This window comes from Equus przewalskii, chromosome 18, assembly GCF_037783145.1.
Source record: "Equus przewalskii isolate Varuska chromosome 18, EquPr2, whole genome shotgun sequence".
Classification (NCBI taxonomy): Eukaryota; Metazoa; Chordata; class Mammalia; order Perissodactyla; family Equidae; genus Equus; species Equus przewalskii.
The window spans coordinates 3,504,266-3,519,098 of record NC_091848.1 but is presented as its reverse complement, the minus strand read 5'-3'; the positions used below and the strand labels follow the sequence as shown (position 1 = coordinate 3,519,098).

Here is a 14,833-nt window from a genome sequence, read left to right as displayed (position 1 = left end):
CAGGAGACTGATGGTAGGAGAGTCAGAGCAGAGTGTTAGGGAGGAGGAGAAGTTGTCTGGGAACGAAAGAGTAGCAAGGAAGACACCTACCCATCCAACAGGCCCTTTGGCAAGAGGGAGGTAGGAGAGAAAACAGCCATCACTTGAAAGAGCTATAGGAGAGACAGTGCCTACACATTCCTGTTGGAGCAGGACGGGGAAGGGAATGTTCCAAGAAGAGGGCCCACTGGAAAGGCGGTGGAGGACTGGGGGAGGCGGAGGAGATGGGGCCTGCGAGGTGTTGTTCAGAGCCCTGTGGGAAGGCACGCAGGTCGATGACGGATGACGTGGGAGTTGCAGGAGCATCAATAGGAGCAAAAAGCCTCTGGAGGTAAGGCTAGATGGTCTCCAAGACAGACAGTGGAGGGGAAGCTGCTAGTGTCGGAGAGAGGGGAGGAGTTCTCGCCCAGAGCACACGGATCTCTGGGGTCTGTGGGCTGATAGCAGTGGGGGGTAGGTGGTCTTAAGTGGAGGATGTAGACCAAGAAAGAAATCTCATCTAGAATTACAGAATGCCTCCAGGTGTCCTGTAGTGTCTGCATCTCTTAACCTGTGCTTTCTAAGCCTGAAGCCACTAAGCTTAAACTCATCACTGACCTCAGTTAGGTTCTGCTTCTATACTGTGGCATTAGTCCTATGCTGGAGCAAGAAAGAATGGGACAGTGTCAGGGTCAGCTTGGGGCCAGCAGCAGGTGTACGGTAGGTGCTTGGTAAAGGTCATTGCCCTCCTCTCCTCCTCAGCAACCTCTGAAATTTCGTTTCCTGTCATACTGAAGGAAGTTATGTCTTTCCATTGGTGTTTGCATGCCAAAAGTCAAAGATACTTTCTTCTTTCAAAACTGAAACTAATTCTAAAACTAAATGCCTATATGTCTGGTTCCTCTCTCTTCCCCCATCTACCACCCAGGACCAGCTTCATCGATCTGTATCTTCTGCCGTCACTCAGGGCCCTAGGCTTTGAGGGGCCAAGCTCTTGGCTTACTGCTCTGCTGTTGCCATCCCGACATTCTTAGTTTTTGAACAAAGTGTCCCCATTTTCATTTCCTGCAAGGCCTTGCAAAGCGTGTAGCTGGCCCTGTGCCTATTCCAACCCCTAAAAAAGCAAATTATGAGTAGAACATGACCACGGCGGGGTCAGGTCATTTGATTGATCATCCCATCCACGTGTCAACATTTCAGCAATGAAGGGTATTTGAAAATAATGAAAAACACTTAACTGTATCATTTGTAAATAAGAAAACAATTGAGTGACTCTAAAACTTTATGAACTCCCAATTTCTCAGTCGTTTTTTTTTTCAACAAGAAGAACTAGCATCACTTTCAGGAGGGTTCTTCATTTATTGTCATTTCAACTTATGAATTAATAAGTTGAAAATCTGAAAGTTATTCTTAACTCCAAGTGAAGCATGACCGAATTGTTGTCGTTCATGGAAACAGAGCATTGAGTCCTTCTGTAGGAGCATTTCGCACCTGGATGTAGGAGCACTCTCACTGTCTTTACAGGAGGCATTGGTTTCCTTAGTGCGCACGTGTAAGAACAGTAGCCTTGGGCTGAGGAAAGAGAGGGAGATGACACTAGCAGGGCAGGGCTTCATTCCAGACAGACCTGTCATTTGGGGATGGTCAACGTTCAGTGAGTCTGGGAAGGTAGGGGCCTGCACAGCTGTGCCCTCACACCCAGATTGCGGTGCCTGGCGCTAGAGGAAGGGTCTGCCGGCCTTCTGGATTCAGCAGCCCCAGACCTGTACTCCTCGCACTGGGTCCGGCTTCAGGATTAGTTTTTCACCAGCACAGGGCAAGCAAGTACCTGCAGTACTGAAACGTCAGTACTTCTGCTGTGGAAATCACATCGGTCATGGTGCTGTAGGAGAGAATAGCAAATGGTTCTGCAGACAGAAGCATGTGGATAAGACACTCAAGCCACATCCAGCAATTCTCAAACGTTAGAATGCTTTCTGGAAAGCCACAGCCTGAATTTTATGTTATTGCTTGTTTTTAGCTGTTGTTTTTGTTTTCCTCTAAGAAAGCAAACATGCTCATTTTTTCATTTTTTGCCTTTTTCCCTCAGCCTGCATGTCCATGGTAGGCAGACAAATGCGGAAGTACCAGTCCTTCCCAAACCCGGTTCCCCTTCCTGCTGGTCACTTTCCATCCATTCTTTTGATTAGAAAACTAGTTGGGGCACTTTATCATTCCTTAAATATAAGAATTCTCACCATTATCTGACCGTCTATCACCATCCTTTTTTGGGGTACACAAGTTGAGAGTATCAGATTATCTGCGTTTTTTGCCAGGCTATCTCCTGGAACCAGAAATCCACCACACAAGGTGGCAAACTGAGAAGGGAAAAAACACGAGGCTGTTTTTTTTTTCCTTACTAATTTTGAACTGGATTGGGGCAGTGGTCTGCTGGATGCAGGTTAGTGTTAACCTTAAACGGGCAGCTGTAGATGGCCATTTTGTCCTCAGGCCCAGCTGGCAGTCAGCCCTGCCCTGAGGCAGACCTGCAAGCCGAGGGTGCCTCTTGAGCCAGCCGAAACCACAGTTCACGGCGAGGAGGGAGATGCAGCCCAAAGGCCTCCCCGGGCTCAGCTCACAAGCTGGCAGCCAGCCACTTAGCTGTCCAGGCGACGCTTTACCCTGTCTAGAGACGAGGACATGGCCTCTAGACCAGCTCTGCTGCAGCCGTGAGTGGAACTCATACAGCCAGCTGCAGGCACGCTCCTACCCTGCATCCCAAGGTCCTGATGTGAGAGAACGCCAAGAATTTCATTCATTCATTCTTTCATTCATTCATTCAAATATTTGAACACCGACCATGAGCCTGGCAATGTGCTGGATGCAGAATGTACAGTGGTAGATGTGAGGCACACAGCCCCTGCTCTCTCCGGGAGCACGCAGTCTAGTGGAGCAGATTGACATTACAAGTCCCACGACCTAATAGTTACAAATTGTGGTAAATGCTAAGAAAGAAAACACAGTACGTTAAGCGAATTTGAGGCAAGACCTTATTTAGATTGGGAGCTAAGGAAAGTCCTCCAACTTTAAGCAAGAGAAGTTACTCGAATGGAGGGGGAAGGGTGTCCGGGATGAGACATAGCTCGTGCGAAGGCCCTGAGGCAGGGACGAGCTTGGCTTTTCCAGGGAACTGAAAGGCAGCCAGTGTGCCCAGAGCTAAGTGGACAAGATTGTGAGAGGTGCAAAGGAAATCTGGAGGGTGAATCAGAGCCCGCAGCAGCCTTAGGGATTTCGGATTTTATCCTAAATGTTGTGGGAAACCCCTGAAGAATTTTAAGTCAAGATGTGACATAATCTGATTTATGTTTTTAGAACATGTTTACCCTCTAATTCACAAAGCGTAAGGCTGCAAGCACTTCATTTTTTTATAACAATTTGGGAACTAAATCAAGCAACTATTGAAACTATCAATTCAGGGCAGCCGTGAGTGAATGGTGCTAAATTTCTTTTAAAATGTTTTATAACCTTACGCCATCTAAAATTAGGATTAAAGGTCTGATCACCTCAGTTGTAGTGACAGCTCTGCTGGAGAAACCACTATTGTCCTTTGGAAAATGAATTTGATTTTAAAAACCTCAAAACAAAACACAAGTAGCTTCAACCATCAGTGTGAGTTCCCACTGCAAAGGCGCCGTGTGCCTCGCCAGCGGCCTCACACCCAGTTACCCAGGAGTCAGGCAGGGAGGGGAGGAGGCGTGGTGTCTGTGCATAATGGACCGTGTTTATTTTCCTAGTTTTGTGCTTTAGTTTAGCTTTGATTGAATGTCAGGAATGAAAACAAGCCAACTCTTCTGTCCCTTCAGGTCCTCTCAGCTGAGGGAGAGGAGGGGTGGGAGTGAGGCAGACAGCTGTCCACAAGGCCCTGGACCTGGACCTGGACAGGACTGCTGATTTCTGTCTTGGCTTTCTTAGGAAGGGGTGGGAAAGCCCAAGCATGGAGAAGTGAATGCTTTGTCAGCCCAGCTTACGTGTCCGAAAGAGGCTCTCTTTGCTGCTTACAAAGGAAAACGGGGTTAAGTCTGGGAGTCTCAGGAAAGTGGGGTTGGTGTGCAGGTGAACTTCACTGCTGTGAGGAATCCATGACTGATTTGAACCCTTCCCACCGAGAACGAGCTCACCCGTTGTCCATTGTTCGGAGCAGCATGGTTTCTTAACCAGCACCTTTTTATTCTGAAAGAATTTATTACTAGAAGATGAGAAACTTTCTTAATTCAACAGCTTTAAGAGAAAGCAAGTTAATGAAATCATTGAATGATATTCTGGCATTATTATACTACTGAAAACTTTTTAGACCAGTGTTTGTTCTCCTGCCGTTTAGCAGCTAACATCATTTGAACGCCTCTTCTGAGGGCGAGGACGGGAAAGACCGTAAAGCCATTCCGTGTTGCTGCTGACTGTCCCTGACGTGCTGGTTAGAGAACACACCTGAGGAAGCCCGTGAATACTAAAGCCCATACATCGAATGGCATTTCAACACTCCCCTTGTATTCGGGGGGGAAGAGACCCAAGGACCACTAAAAAATTTTAATATTTCCTTAGAGATCATGTTAATAGAGTTTAATCATAAATTATTATGCCTCTGTCCTGCGTTCAGCAGTGAGCTAGGGAAATACATCAGTGGATGAACAGATAGTTTTCAGAAAAGATATGCTCCGTAGATTGTTTCCATTTTTTATCATTATTTTGCTTTGCTCTGTGAAATAATCTTTTGAAAATAGTAGCTCTTTCGTAATAAACTAAAATTTCATAATAAACTAATGAGCTAGTGGTGTTAGTTTTTGAAATATTTTTTCCGCAGTCACTGTAAAAAGAAATCAGTGTGTTGCCCTTCATTGCATTTATATAAGACCTTGAATTGAAATCTGATAGTCTTTTGCTCATATACATGCCAATATATAATGTGATATTTATTTTGTTTAGTTTTGTTGTTGTCGTTGCTGATTTGGAAACATCATCATATAAAATAAACTTGATTTTAAAAGACAGTCATCTGGCAGCCTCAAGGGGGCAGGGCGATGAAAGTTTATGTGTTAACCCATTTTATAGAGTAGGGAAGACAGGCTTTCACATGGGAGGTAGCCAGAGAGAATTCACCAGTAACAGGCCAAGTGGAGCCAGAGCCTCAGAGATGGCTGAGGTTGTAGCCTCGGCGGTATTAGCACTAGTGTGACCTTTATACACTTTTATTACTGTAAATGAAGACTGTATTTATAATTGGTATCAAAATATCATTAAAATGTCAATAAGACAGTGGATCCTACTTTTAACATTATCTTTGTTTTCTAATCCTATTCAGTTTGAAATGGTTGAAAAACAGTTGTCCACTAGAGGTCACCTCTCTTCAAGGTGAGGGTCAGTCCCCTTCGCTGGTGCTCCGTTAACGGGGCTTTAAATCAGCCCCCACCACCTGGGAGGAAACAGCCTTTGCTCTCCCTGGGGATTCTGCGTGTTGCTTTAGCTCAGTGCACTGAGATCCTGAGGACCTGGAGGACGAAGGGACGCGCCGCTTCCACAGACACACACGCATGCACACACTTGCTGCTAGTCCTGACGTGGCCCCTCTTGACAAACCAACTTATTTTATTTGGAAAGTCTTGTGTTAGCTCTGGAAGGTTCATATTACCTTTCGCTTTTTCTGCCACTGCTTTCTCTGACTCCAAAAGGCTGGAAAACAGAGACTAAAAGAAATGGTCCTTAAGACAGTGACATAAATTTGGGATGAAACCACGTAGACATCACCCAAATTTATCTATGAGTCAGTTACTACTTTTCTACAGTGTGTTAATTTCTGTTGGCATTGGCCAGAAAATACTATAGGGAGAGGACCACGACTGTGCCAGTAAACAAGCACTTTGGGGGAATCCTGCTGAAATATAAACCATCTCGTTATTGCAGAGGGAGGGGAGGCTGCCGCTGTAGCACCGCCTGCTGCACGATGAAACCGTGTCGGTGGAAAGCCCGGGTCCAGGCCGTGTTCTTAGAGGCTCGTTGCACCCGTTACGTGAGCTGCTAAACACCTCGTCCTCCGCCTCCCAAAACTCAGATTGGAAATTGGAGAGTTCTGAGATGTGAAGATAATTCAGAACACAGATACAAATGGGCTTGTCTGGGAGATTTTGGGCTTTTGGAGGAAAGTTGTCCTATAAAGCTGTGGTAAGAAGAGTATAACATTTCAGCCCAAATTGTAGTGATTTATTTGCTCATATCTATGCAAAATATTTCCCTCCACCCCCTTTTTTGATCAGCATATTAATTTGTCCTGCCAGGTTAAGTAGTCTTTTATAGTCCTCACAACTGAACTTGTAAATGTGTCCTGGACCACGAAGGTGGTCGCTTTTTACTGGTCTTGCTGAAATTCATGCCTGTGCCTGTTCAAGCAGAAAGACGATCCGAGTTGCCAGGGGCCGGCGCAGTTTACTGCCAGCTTTGGGCGCACATCTGCTTGGCACTTTCTCTCCTCCAGCCCACTAGGGGGATGGTGCAGTGACAGGTGAGAAGGGCCGGTTCTAGGCTGACGACCTAGTGTAAGTCTGGGTACCCCGTCTTTTCTTGTTTATAATAAGAAATGTGAGCAATGGCTATATGTTGTTAGTAAATCAATTTTGAAATAAATTTCTTATTGCTTTGCTTTCAAGCTTCTGGATACGTTTAATGAAAAATATCCAGAGATTGCAGCATAAGCTCTTTTTTTTTTTCCCAAGGAGGATTAGCCCTGAGCTAACATCTGCCAGTCCTCCTCTTTTTTTTCTGAGGAATACTGGCCCTGAGCTAACATCGGTGCCCGTCTTTCTCTACTTTATACGTGGGACGCCTGCCACAGCATGACTTGCCATATGGTGCCATGTCTGCACCTGGGACCCGAACTGGCGAACCCTGGGCCACCAAAGCAGAATGTGTGTGCGCACTTAACTGCTGCGCCACCGGGCTGGCCTCAGCATAAGCTCTTAAAAAGCACTATTGCCCTTTCCAACTACTAATCTGTGTGAAACAGGATTCTCCAGGCAGCACAATCAAAACAAATAACTGTAAAAATACGGGTGAAACAAGACTATAACTGACATCAACCCTATTTTTAAATGTTTGTGTATAACAAAACCGCCTCATGTTCTCATTGAAGGATATAATAGGTAAACATTATAAATTTGAACTAAAAATAATTTTATATTTGATTGAAAACACTGTCGGTTGTTTTGCATATTAGTTTTCATTTTAAAAGCAGGTTCTAATACTTAAAAAAAAGAAAAAGTGACAACTGTTGAGTCACATTAATAGTTTGTTCAGGAAACTTTTTTAATATCTGAAATAATAAACACAAGTGTAACTGGGGTCAAAATTGTCAAAACTTCTCAGTAATTTACATAGTTTGTAAGACTCTCAGGTAAGTATCTTATTTATAATTACAAGGATAAAAAAGTATACACTATCTCATTTTTATCCTTCTCTCACTCCCCATTTCTGGGCCTCAGAGTGGGTGGAAAGAAGCTGTGGGAACATCCTGCTGAGCATCCTCTGCCGCTCGGGAAGTGCCCCTGGTGCAGGCTGGCCTCCAGGTGCACACCCGGCACTCTCCCCCAGAGACCACAGACCAAGTAAAGATCCTCAAATCAAGTTCATTGAATCAACTTAAAACACATGTCAAGAAGCAAGAGGAAGAGAAGGAATGAGCTCATATACTTAGGACACGGGTGGGGCTGCACTGCCTGAATCTTAGGTTATGCGATATCTTTATGTGCAGCCTTTGTGCCACAAGTGCCCTCCCTGTCGCTGATATGGTTACGAAGCAGAGTGGAGGTTTGAGAAAGGAGGTCCAGTTAGACAGGAAGGTCTAATGACTTGCAACTTGCTTTATCAGAGACACAGTGGCAAGTCCCTCTGGCTTCCTCTGTGGCTTGCCCCCTGGCCTGATGAGCAGCTATGGGTTTATTTGCATTTCTTGAGCAGAGGACACATAGGGCAAGAATGGGCGTCAACAATAGGCAGTCAGTGTACAATCTAATGAACGTTGAGGGCCTCGGGTTATTTAGTGTGTCATGAATATTAGGTGCTTCCTTAGTCTTTCCATTTCTTTCTATACTCCACACCCGAGCTTGATTCAGGTCTGACACATCTAGGTTACTAACTTGTTTATTGATACTTAGCACATCTCTTGAATTCTGCCTGTCTTCTTACTCATTGTCTAAATCTAATACATCTTAAACATCTCACATATGTATGACAAGCTACTACATATTCATTATCTGTACTTAACACATAAGTTTCATCCATCCCATTTGTTTTTCTTGTTCTTCCGTAGCATCAGTTGAATATTCTCAATACAGCAACACTCCCTACAAAATCCCTTGGAAAAGCTTTCCCCCATACTGGCCCAGCCTCTCTGAGCCCACTCTAGCCTGCCTCCCTCTCCTTGGGGTCACCTGCTGCTCCTTCAAGGATCCAGTCGAGGATACGCACCTCCTGGTGCTCCTGCGTCTTTCGCCTCCTTGCTCGGCAGTGCGTTGTGACTTCTCTCCACACCTTCAGTGCCGAGTCGATGAACACCCATCTTGTGCTCCTCATCTAACTCTTCCAGGACCTGGTCCTTCAGGGATTGTCCACCGCCGTCGTCAGTCTCTCCCTTCTCGCTGGCTTCTTCCCTGGTGCTCGCAGACACGTTTGGGTCTCCCTATCTTAAACAGCCACAACCACAGCCTCTCTGTTTTGCAGTCAAGCTACCACCCTAATGCTCAAATTCATCCACCAACTTCCTTACAAACTGCTGTCTACTCAGTCCCTCAACTTCTTAACCTCTTATAACCTGGCTTCCACCCCTAACACTACTCCTGAAATTATTCTCTCGAGGGAGACTGACGAATTCCCAACAGTCAAAACTAATGACTTTTGGTTGTGGCTCTCTTTCAGCCTGTTAGTCCTCTCTGCTTCCTTGCAGTGTTTGCAGCTGCTGAGCTCCGTCAGCCTCCCCCTCTCCGTGACCCCTCGCTACCTCGGTTTTCAGTTTCCTCTCACCTTGTGGACCACATGCCCTTTGCCTCCTCTTGCCTTCTGAATGCAGGCTGTCACTAAGACGATTGTATTAGTTTTCTATTGCTATGATAAAAAATCACCCCAAACGCAGTGACGTAAGTCAATACAAACTTATTATCTTACAATTCTGGATGTCAGAAGTCCAAAACGAGTCTCCCTGGCTGAAATCAAGGTGTTGGCAAGGCTTCATTCCTTCTGGAGGCTGTAGAGGAAAATCCACTTCTTGTCTTTTCTAGCTCCTAGAGGCGCCCGCATTTCTTGTCTTGTGATCCCTTCCTCTGTCTCAAAGCCAGCAACACCTGGCTGAATCTCCCTCGCTCCGCCATCTCTCTGATTCTTCCTCTCTGCTGCCTCCGTTTACCTTATAAGGACCCTGGTGATTACATTGGGCCCACCTGGCGAAGCCAGGCTACTCACCCCGCCTCAAGGTCATCTGATTAGCAACCTTAATTCACCTTTCTGGGGTGAGGATTAGGATGTAGGTATTTTGGGGAGTCATCACTGTGCTTACCACAGGGATGTCTGTTTCTCATCAGCTCTTGCCCTACAGCCTCTCCCTTAATCTAGCCTATTTCTACAGCTTCAGCTGTCCTCTCCCTGCCGAAGGCCCCAAAGTCCACCCATTGGGCTGACTTCTCTTTTGAGCCCCAGGTGCCTCCTGCACCTTCAACTCCAAACTTCATGGTGAAAATTAAAAGCCCTCATCACTGCAACCCCATTCCTCAGAGTCAGCTCCTCCTACTGGGTCCCTGTTTCTGTTCACAGCACCATTTTCACTCCCCCGTGGTCTCAGAACCTCACGATGCCCTGTCTTGTTCACCTCCCATGTCGATTACTGGCTCGATGCCTTGAGTTCATTTTTACATCATTTCATGAAACGCATCCCTCTGTCTTTTCCTTTCCTTTCCCACCATCACCTCCATCCTTTGGGGCTCTATTCCCTGGACTGTTGTTATCGCCTTTAATTAGGAGAGGGGAAAAAAATCCATTTCTTTCCTCAGCACTTAAAAACTATTTTACATGTTATTCTTGTTTCGTCTTGTCATCAACCCAGTAGACAAAGAATTAACATCCTTAGTTTATAGATGAGGAAACTGAGGCTAAGAGAAATGAGGTAACTTTCTGAAGGTCATAACCATTTATTTGGAAATATTTATTGTGAGCCTATTATATGCCAGGTACTATTTCAGATGCTGGGGATAACAGCACTGGATACACCAACCAAGACCGGAGTTCTAAGGAAACTTACATTAATCTAGAAATAGAACAGTGAACGACCACATGAACGAGATCCTCAAGCCCGGAGTTCTCGCTCCTGAATTCCTAGAGTGCAAACAACAGCGGCCCTTTGGAGGCACTTAATTCACTGGTCCTCACGTTCGGTCCGTCTGTATCCTGCCTGACTCCTCTCTCCCAGCTCCCGGAGGGCACAAACGCGTCTGCACGTGGCACGTAGTAGGAGTTGGCTTCCACTGCAAGGGTGTGAGGCTCAAGGGGTCGGGTGGGGAAAGTGCTCCGTCCGCTGTGAAGACCTTGGCACAGGCTTGTTGCCGCAGGTGGGGCCCGCTGTGCTCTTCATCGGGTGGGTTATTCAAGGACCTGGTTTCCCCTGCCGTGAACAGGATTCATTTTCCTCACAGTTCCTTTTCTTCCGTTAAGAATTCCTATTCTTCCTATGAAGAAGCACAACTTAACGCTATGTAAAATGTCTACCTGCTTTCCCCAAATTCCTAAGGAAAAGCTTAAGAGGTATTGCTGAGGATGATGACTTCCCTGCTCATCCTGCCCACCCCCAATAACTTTTTTTCCTAACGTTTCATCATGAACATTTCAAACTGAAAAGTGTTTAGGTAAAACCCATTTATGCACCATCCGGACTCTACAATTAATGCTTTACTCAACTTGTCTGTCACAGCTCTCCTTCGACCCATCCCTCTATCCATCCATCCATTCATCTCAATTATTTGATGCATTTCAAAGCTGCAGACATCATTCACCCTCTCCCTAAATACTTCAGCCTGCATAGTATTAACTAGAGTTCACAATTTAACCAGATCTTTTTTATTCTTTTGAGGTAAATTTCCATATAATGAAATGCATAAATTTTAAATATTATTCAATGAGTTTTGACAAATGTATACAGTTGCATAAGCCAAACCCTTATCAAATCATACAGCTTGTACCAGAAAGTTGCCTGTGCCCGTTGCACGTCAGTCTCTGACCCAGTCATTCACTTTTGACGCTGTGCTGGGATGGCCTGCGGATGTGACTTTCTATCACTGTATCTACTGTCCAGAAACCCCCTCATTCTGTTGCTATTAATTGCCACAATTGAAAACAAGTACTTTTCTGGACTCAAAGACACAATAGATTGCTTGGTGGCAGAAATAGGAATAATAGCTTAATGAGGAAACACTCTAATTTTTCTTCCTTTAAAACATACCTTGGATCAGATTTAGGTAGAACCACAGTGGCAGCCTCACTCTGACTTTGTGAGCGATTTTGCTTTCCAAGCTGGTCTACACTGGCTCAGTCAAAGGAGGTTTCTTTCTCCAAGTCTAATGAGCCCCTCATTGAGCACTGTTTTACTGGGCACACTTCCAAGTCCTGCATCTAGAGAATCATGGAGCTTCCCTTTTCTTTTTGTTTTGCAGCATTTATGTTCTTGGGCATGTCGTAACTTTCTTAGGCCTCAGTTTCCATATCTGGAAAATAACAGTGTCTCTCTTGAGGTCCCATCTAAATCTGAAACCTAGTACTTTTTATGGGAAGGGAAGTTGTGAAGACCTGTGAAGAAAAAATCATCTCTGTGCTACATAAACCATACTTAAACAGTTCGTCAATATTTTTTAGTCCAAAAATAGCAAATGTTATTGTAGTTTGGCAAGTTATTCTAGCTTAAATGTTCTTGGAGCAGCTGGTTTCTGTTTAAAGTGTTTTGTACTGGCAAATCATAATTTAAATTGTAACACAACGTCCTCTCCAATGAATGACTATAGAGGGAAACTTGCTTAATAAATTCCTGTTTTTAATCTTGTTTATCCCACTTGAGGCGGTTTTTGACAGGGTTTGGGACACAATTGTCAGAAGTCTGTTCTCCCCAGAGCCACCTCTGAGTCAGGTCCACTATTTATGGAACAGCAACTGTGAGGGCTGGGATCACGTTTAGGCTTTTTTTTAACAACACATGATAAACGTCTTTAGGAGCTTATGTAATATATCCCAGAGCCTGCAGTTTTTAGAAGAGAACAGAGTCCAGGAAGCAGCTTTTTGGGCCTTGTCCAGCTTGAAGGCACGTTCCTCAGTCTTAAGGTCATAAACTGTCGAAGGACTGACTTGAGAGAAGTTCTGACGGCCTTTGAAGTTAAAGCGTCTGTCTTACAAAGTAGGGGCTGTGCCATCTGCAGCAGGCACACGACTTCCGTTTGATTGTGTTTGCTTTCTTGCCAGAGGAGCTTTACTTTGGCCTGCTTTTCCTTGCACATACTTAGGATTCCAGAACCTTCATCCAGGTGATTGGATAGCAGGTCCCTCCACACAGAAGTCTCTGTCTCCGACCTGTACAGATTACTCAGTGGGGCCGGATGGGGTTTGGGGTGGAGATGTGTTGGATTTTGTTGTCTTTCCCTGGAGGGCTTGCAGTCTTTTTCCTTCACCCTGTATTTAAGAAGACTCGCGGTCTAGCTGAGGCTTCTGCTTCATTCATCAAGCTTTCATTGTGCCACCTGCCAATGAGCAGGCCTGAAAAGTCGTGCTCGTATTGCGGGGCCTCTACTCTCTGCCCCATTCCAGGGAGAAGGGCTGTGAGCTCCTGCAGGTGCATCTCCAGAGTGCTGTTCTCTGGAGCCCCGTGAACCCGGGCCAAAACGCGAGCCCGTGAGGTCAGAAGTCGGGCCTTCCCTGCCGCTCTTGTTCCCTGACTAGGAGGGCTGAGGCCACGCATGGGAGTGTCACTGGCGTAGCAAACTTCTCTCCTGTTTGAATCTCTAATAGCGAAAATTGAGTATTTATAAAAACAGGTTTTTCTCTTTTCAAGTAACAGACACAGTTATACAATTAAAAACATATCACCAACTATTCCTAACACGAACTCCCAGCATTCCTTGAGCGAGAGCTTGCTGTGAAAACTTGTCAAACATGTTGATTTCATTCCTCAGGCAAAAAGTACCTATTTTTCTGTATCAGCAGTATAATGAAGACTGGGCGGTTATTAGCAAGAGTTTTTGAGTAGATTGATTGAATAGCTTAAAAATAATATCCCTATTGAATTTTTTAAAAAGTTTGATGGCTTAAATTCAGTCAAGATTTTACTGAATACCATTTATGTGCTCAGGACCATTTAATAAATAGCAAAATGAATTACCTGTGGCAACTGAGGAGTATAGATAAGGAAATTTTATTTTATTGTGTTTATTTTTTTAATTTTGTCATTTAAATTAGCTTAAAGAATTTATAGACCTGGCTTTTCCTTTTTGTATACCCTAAAATCCTAGAGTGGCCCAGAAGCATTTCAGAAATGGGCTTTTTCCCCCCAGAAACATGCAGGGTCCAACTTAGGTTCCTTTGATTACTGTCCGCAAGTCCAGAATTCTTTCTGTTACTGTCTGTTAGGTAGAACGGTCTGTTTCTCGGATCATATGTGCTATACTGGGGGTGTCTATATAGTCAAGCCACAGCATTGGGTAATTATATATATTACATATATATAAGGATTTATATATAAGGCTTATATAAAGCCTTTCGAAAAGACTTGCGGTTTAGTTTCATTTTCATGAAATGAATGAATTATACTGACTTTAATAATTTAATAAGCTTTCTCACTAAAAAAGGTATACGAATAATTATTTCACCTTATTTCTATTTGACTTAAAAAGCAGCTAAGAGCCAAAAATAAGTGGGGAATCAAAAGAATTACAAAATATTTTTTGAAGAATGAAGACCCTCCTTTTACTTGTAAAGTTGACAAACACTTCAAAAACTCAACGCAGAAAACATCTGAATACTGATATTCAGAATGGATGCTCTTCCCTCTCGCATGTCCCAAGCTCCGCACGGATCCCTCAGGCCCGGTTTTGGCAGGCACCGTGCAGGAGCATCTGTGGGCAGGGAGGATGCCGCGGGAGGCTAGCAATGCCCCGCTGCAACGTGGGTTCGTGTCTGTCTCTCCCTCTCCCTCGCTGGCCCTTTTCCCCTTTAATGAGGACTAGAATGTTTCCACATCAGTTCACTGCCTTCATAAAGCACCAGAAGGTCACACCAGCCCCAGCCTGATCCTTTTCTTTGTGCCTGTAACATAATTGGCTGATTGTGCCGGCGACGAGCGCGCCCCCGCCCCGCCGGGCCTGGCTCCATGTTGGGAGGCTCGCGGCCGGCTCCGAGGAGGGCGGCGGGCCCGCTTCCCGGCACAGGCGGCGCCACTGCGCAGGTTGGTCGGCGGAGCAGCATCCATTTTCGTCGGCGGGGAGCCCCGGCCTTCCCAGGGCGTTCTCTCCGCCGGTGGGTGCTCCGCGCCCCGCCGCAGCCCCGCTGAGCAGTCCCGCTTGGGGTCTGCGCCCTAGGATGCACTGAGATGGTCCATCAGGAGCACTGCTCGTACCAGGTGAGACCTGCAGCCTCGTGCGAGGCCGGCATCCTTGGGGGAGGGGGCCTTCGTCTTCCAAAGCAGCAGGTTGCCTCTGTCTGGATTTTCAAGGGATTTTGCCCTCCTTCACCCCGGGCCTTCATCGCATACAGTAGCTGAATTTTAATTAGGTTT

At 45.4% G+C, this 14,833-nt stretch overlaps 1 protein-coding gene across 5 annotated transcripts in view; it reads left to right on the top strand.

Moving 5' to 3' along the window:
* Nucleotides 1-14,833, top strand: part of SCHIP1 (schwannomin interacting protein 1) — a 145,993-nt gene that overhangs the window by 78,255 nt on the left and 52,905 nt on the right. Inside the window, exon 1 of one of the 5 annotated variants that reach the window (XM_070583016.1) lies at nucleotides 14,179-14,677. The exons of 3 other annotated variants lie outside the window; for them this stretch is intronic. In XM_070583016.1, coding sequence (XP_070439117.1) covers nucleotides 14,648-14,677 — 30 coding nt within the window. In that variant the 5' untranslated portion in view covers nucleotides 14,179-14,647. Of the gene's footprint in view, nucleotides 1-14,178; nucleotides 14,678-14,833 lie in introns of those variants that run through there. One more of the 5 variants, XM_070583017.1, reaches the window with a different exon arrangement.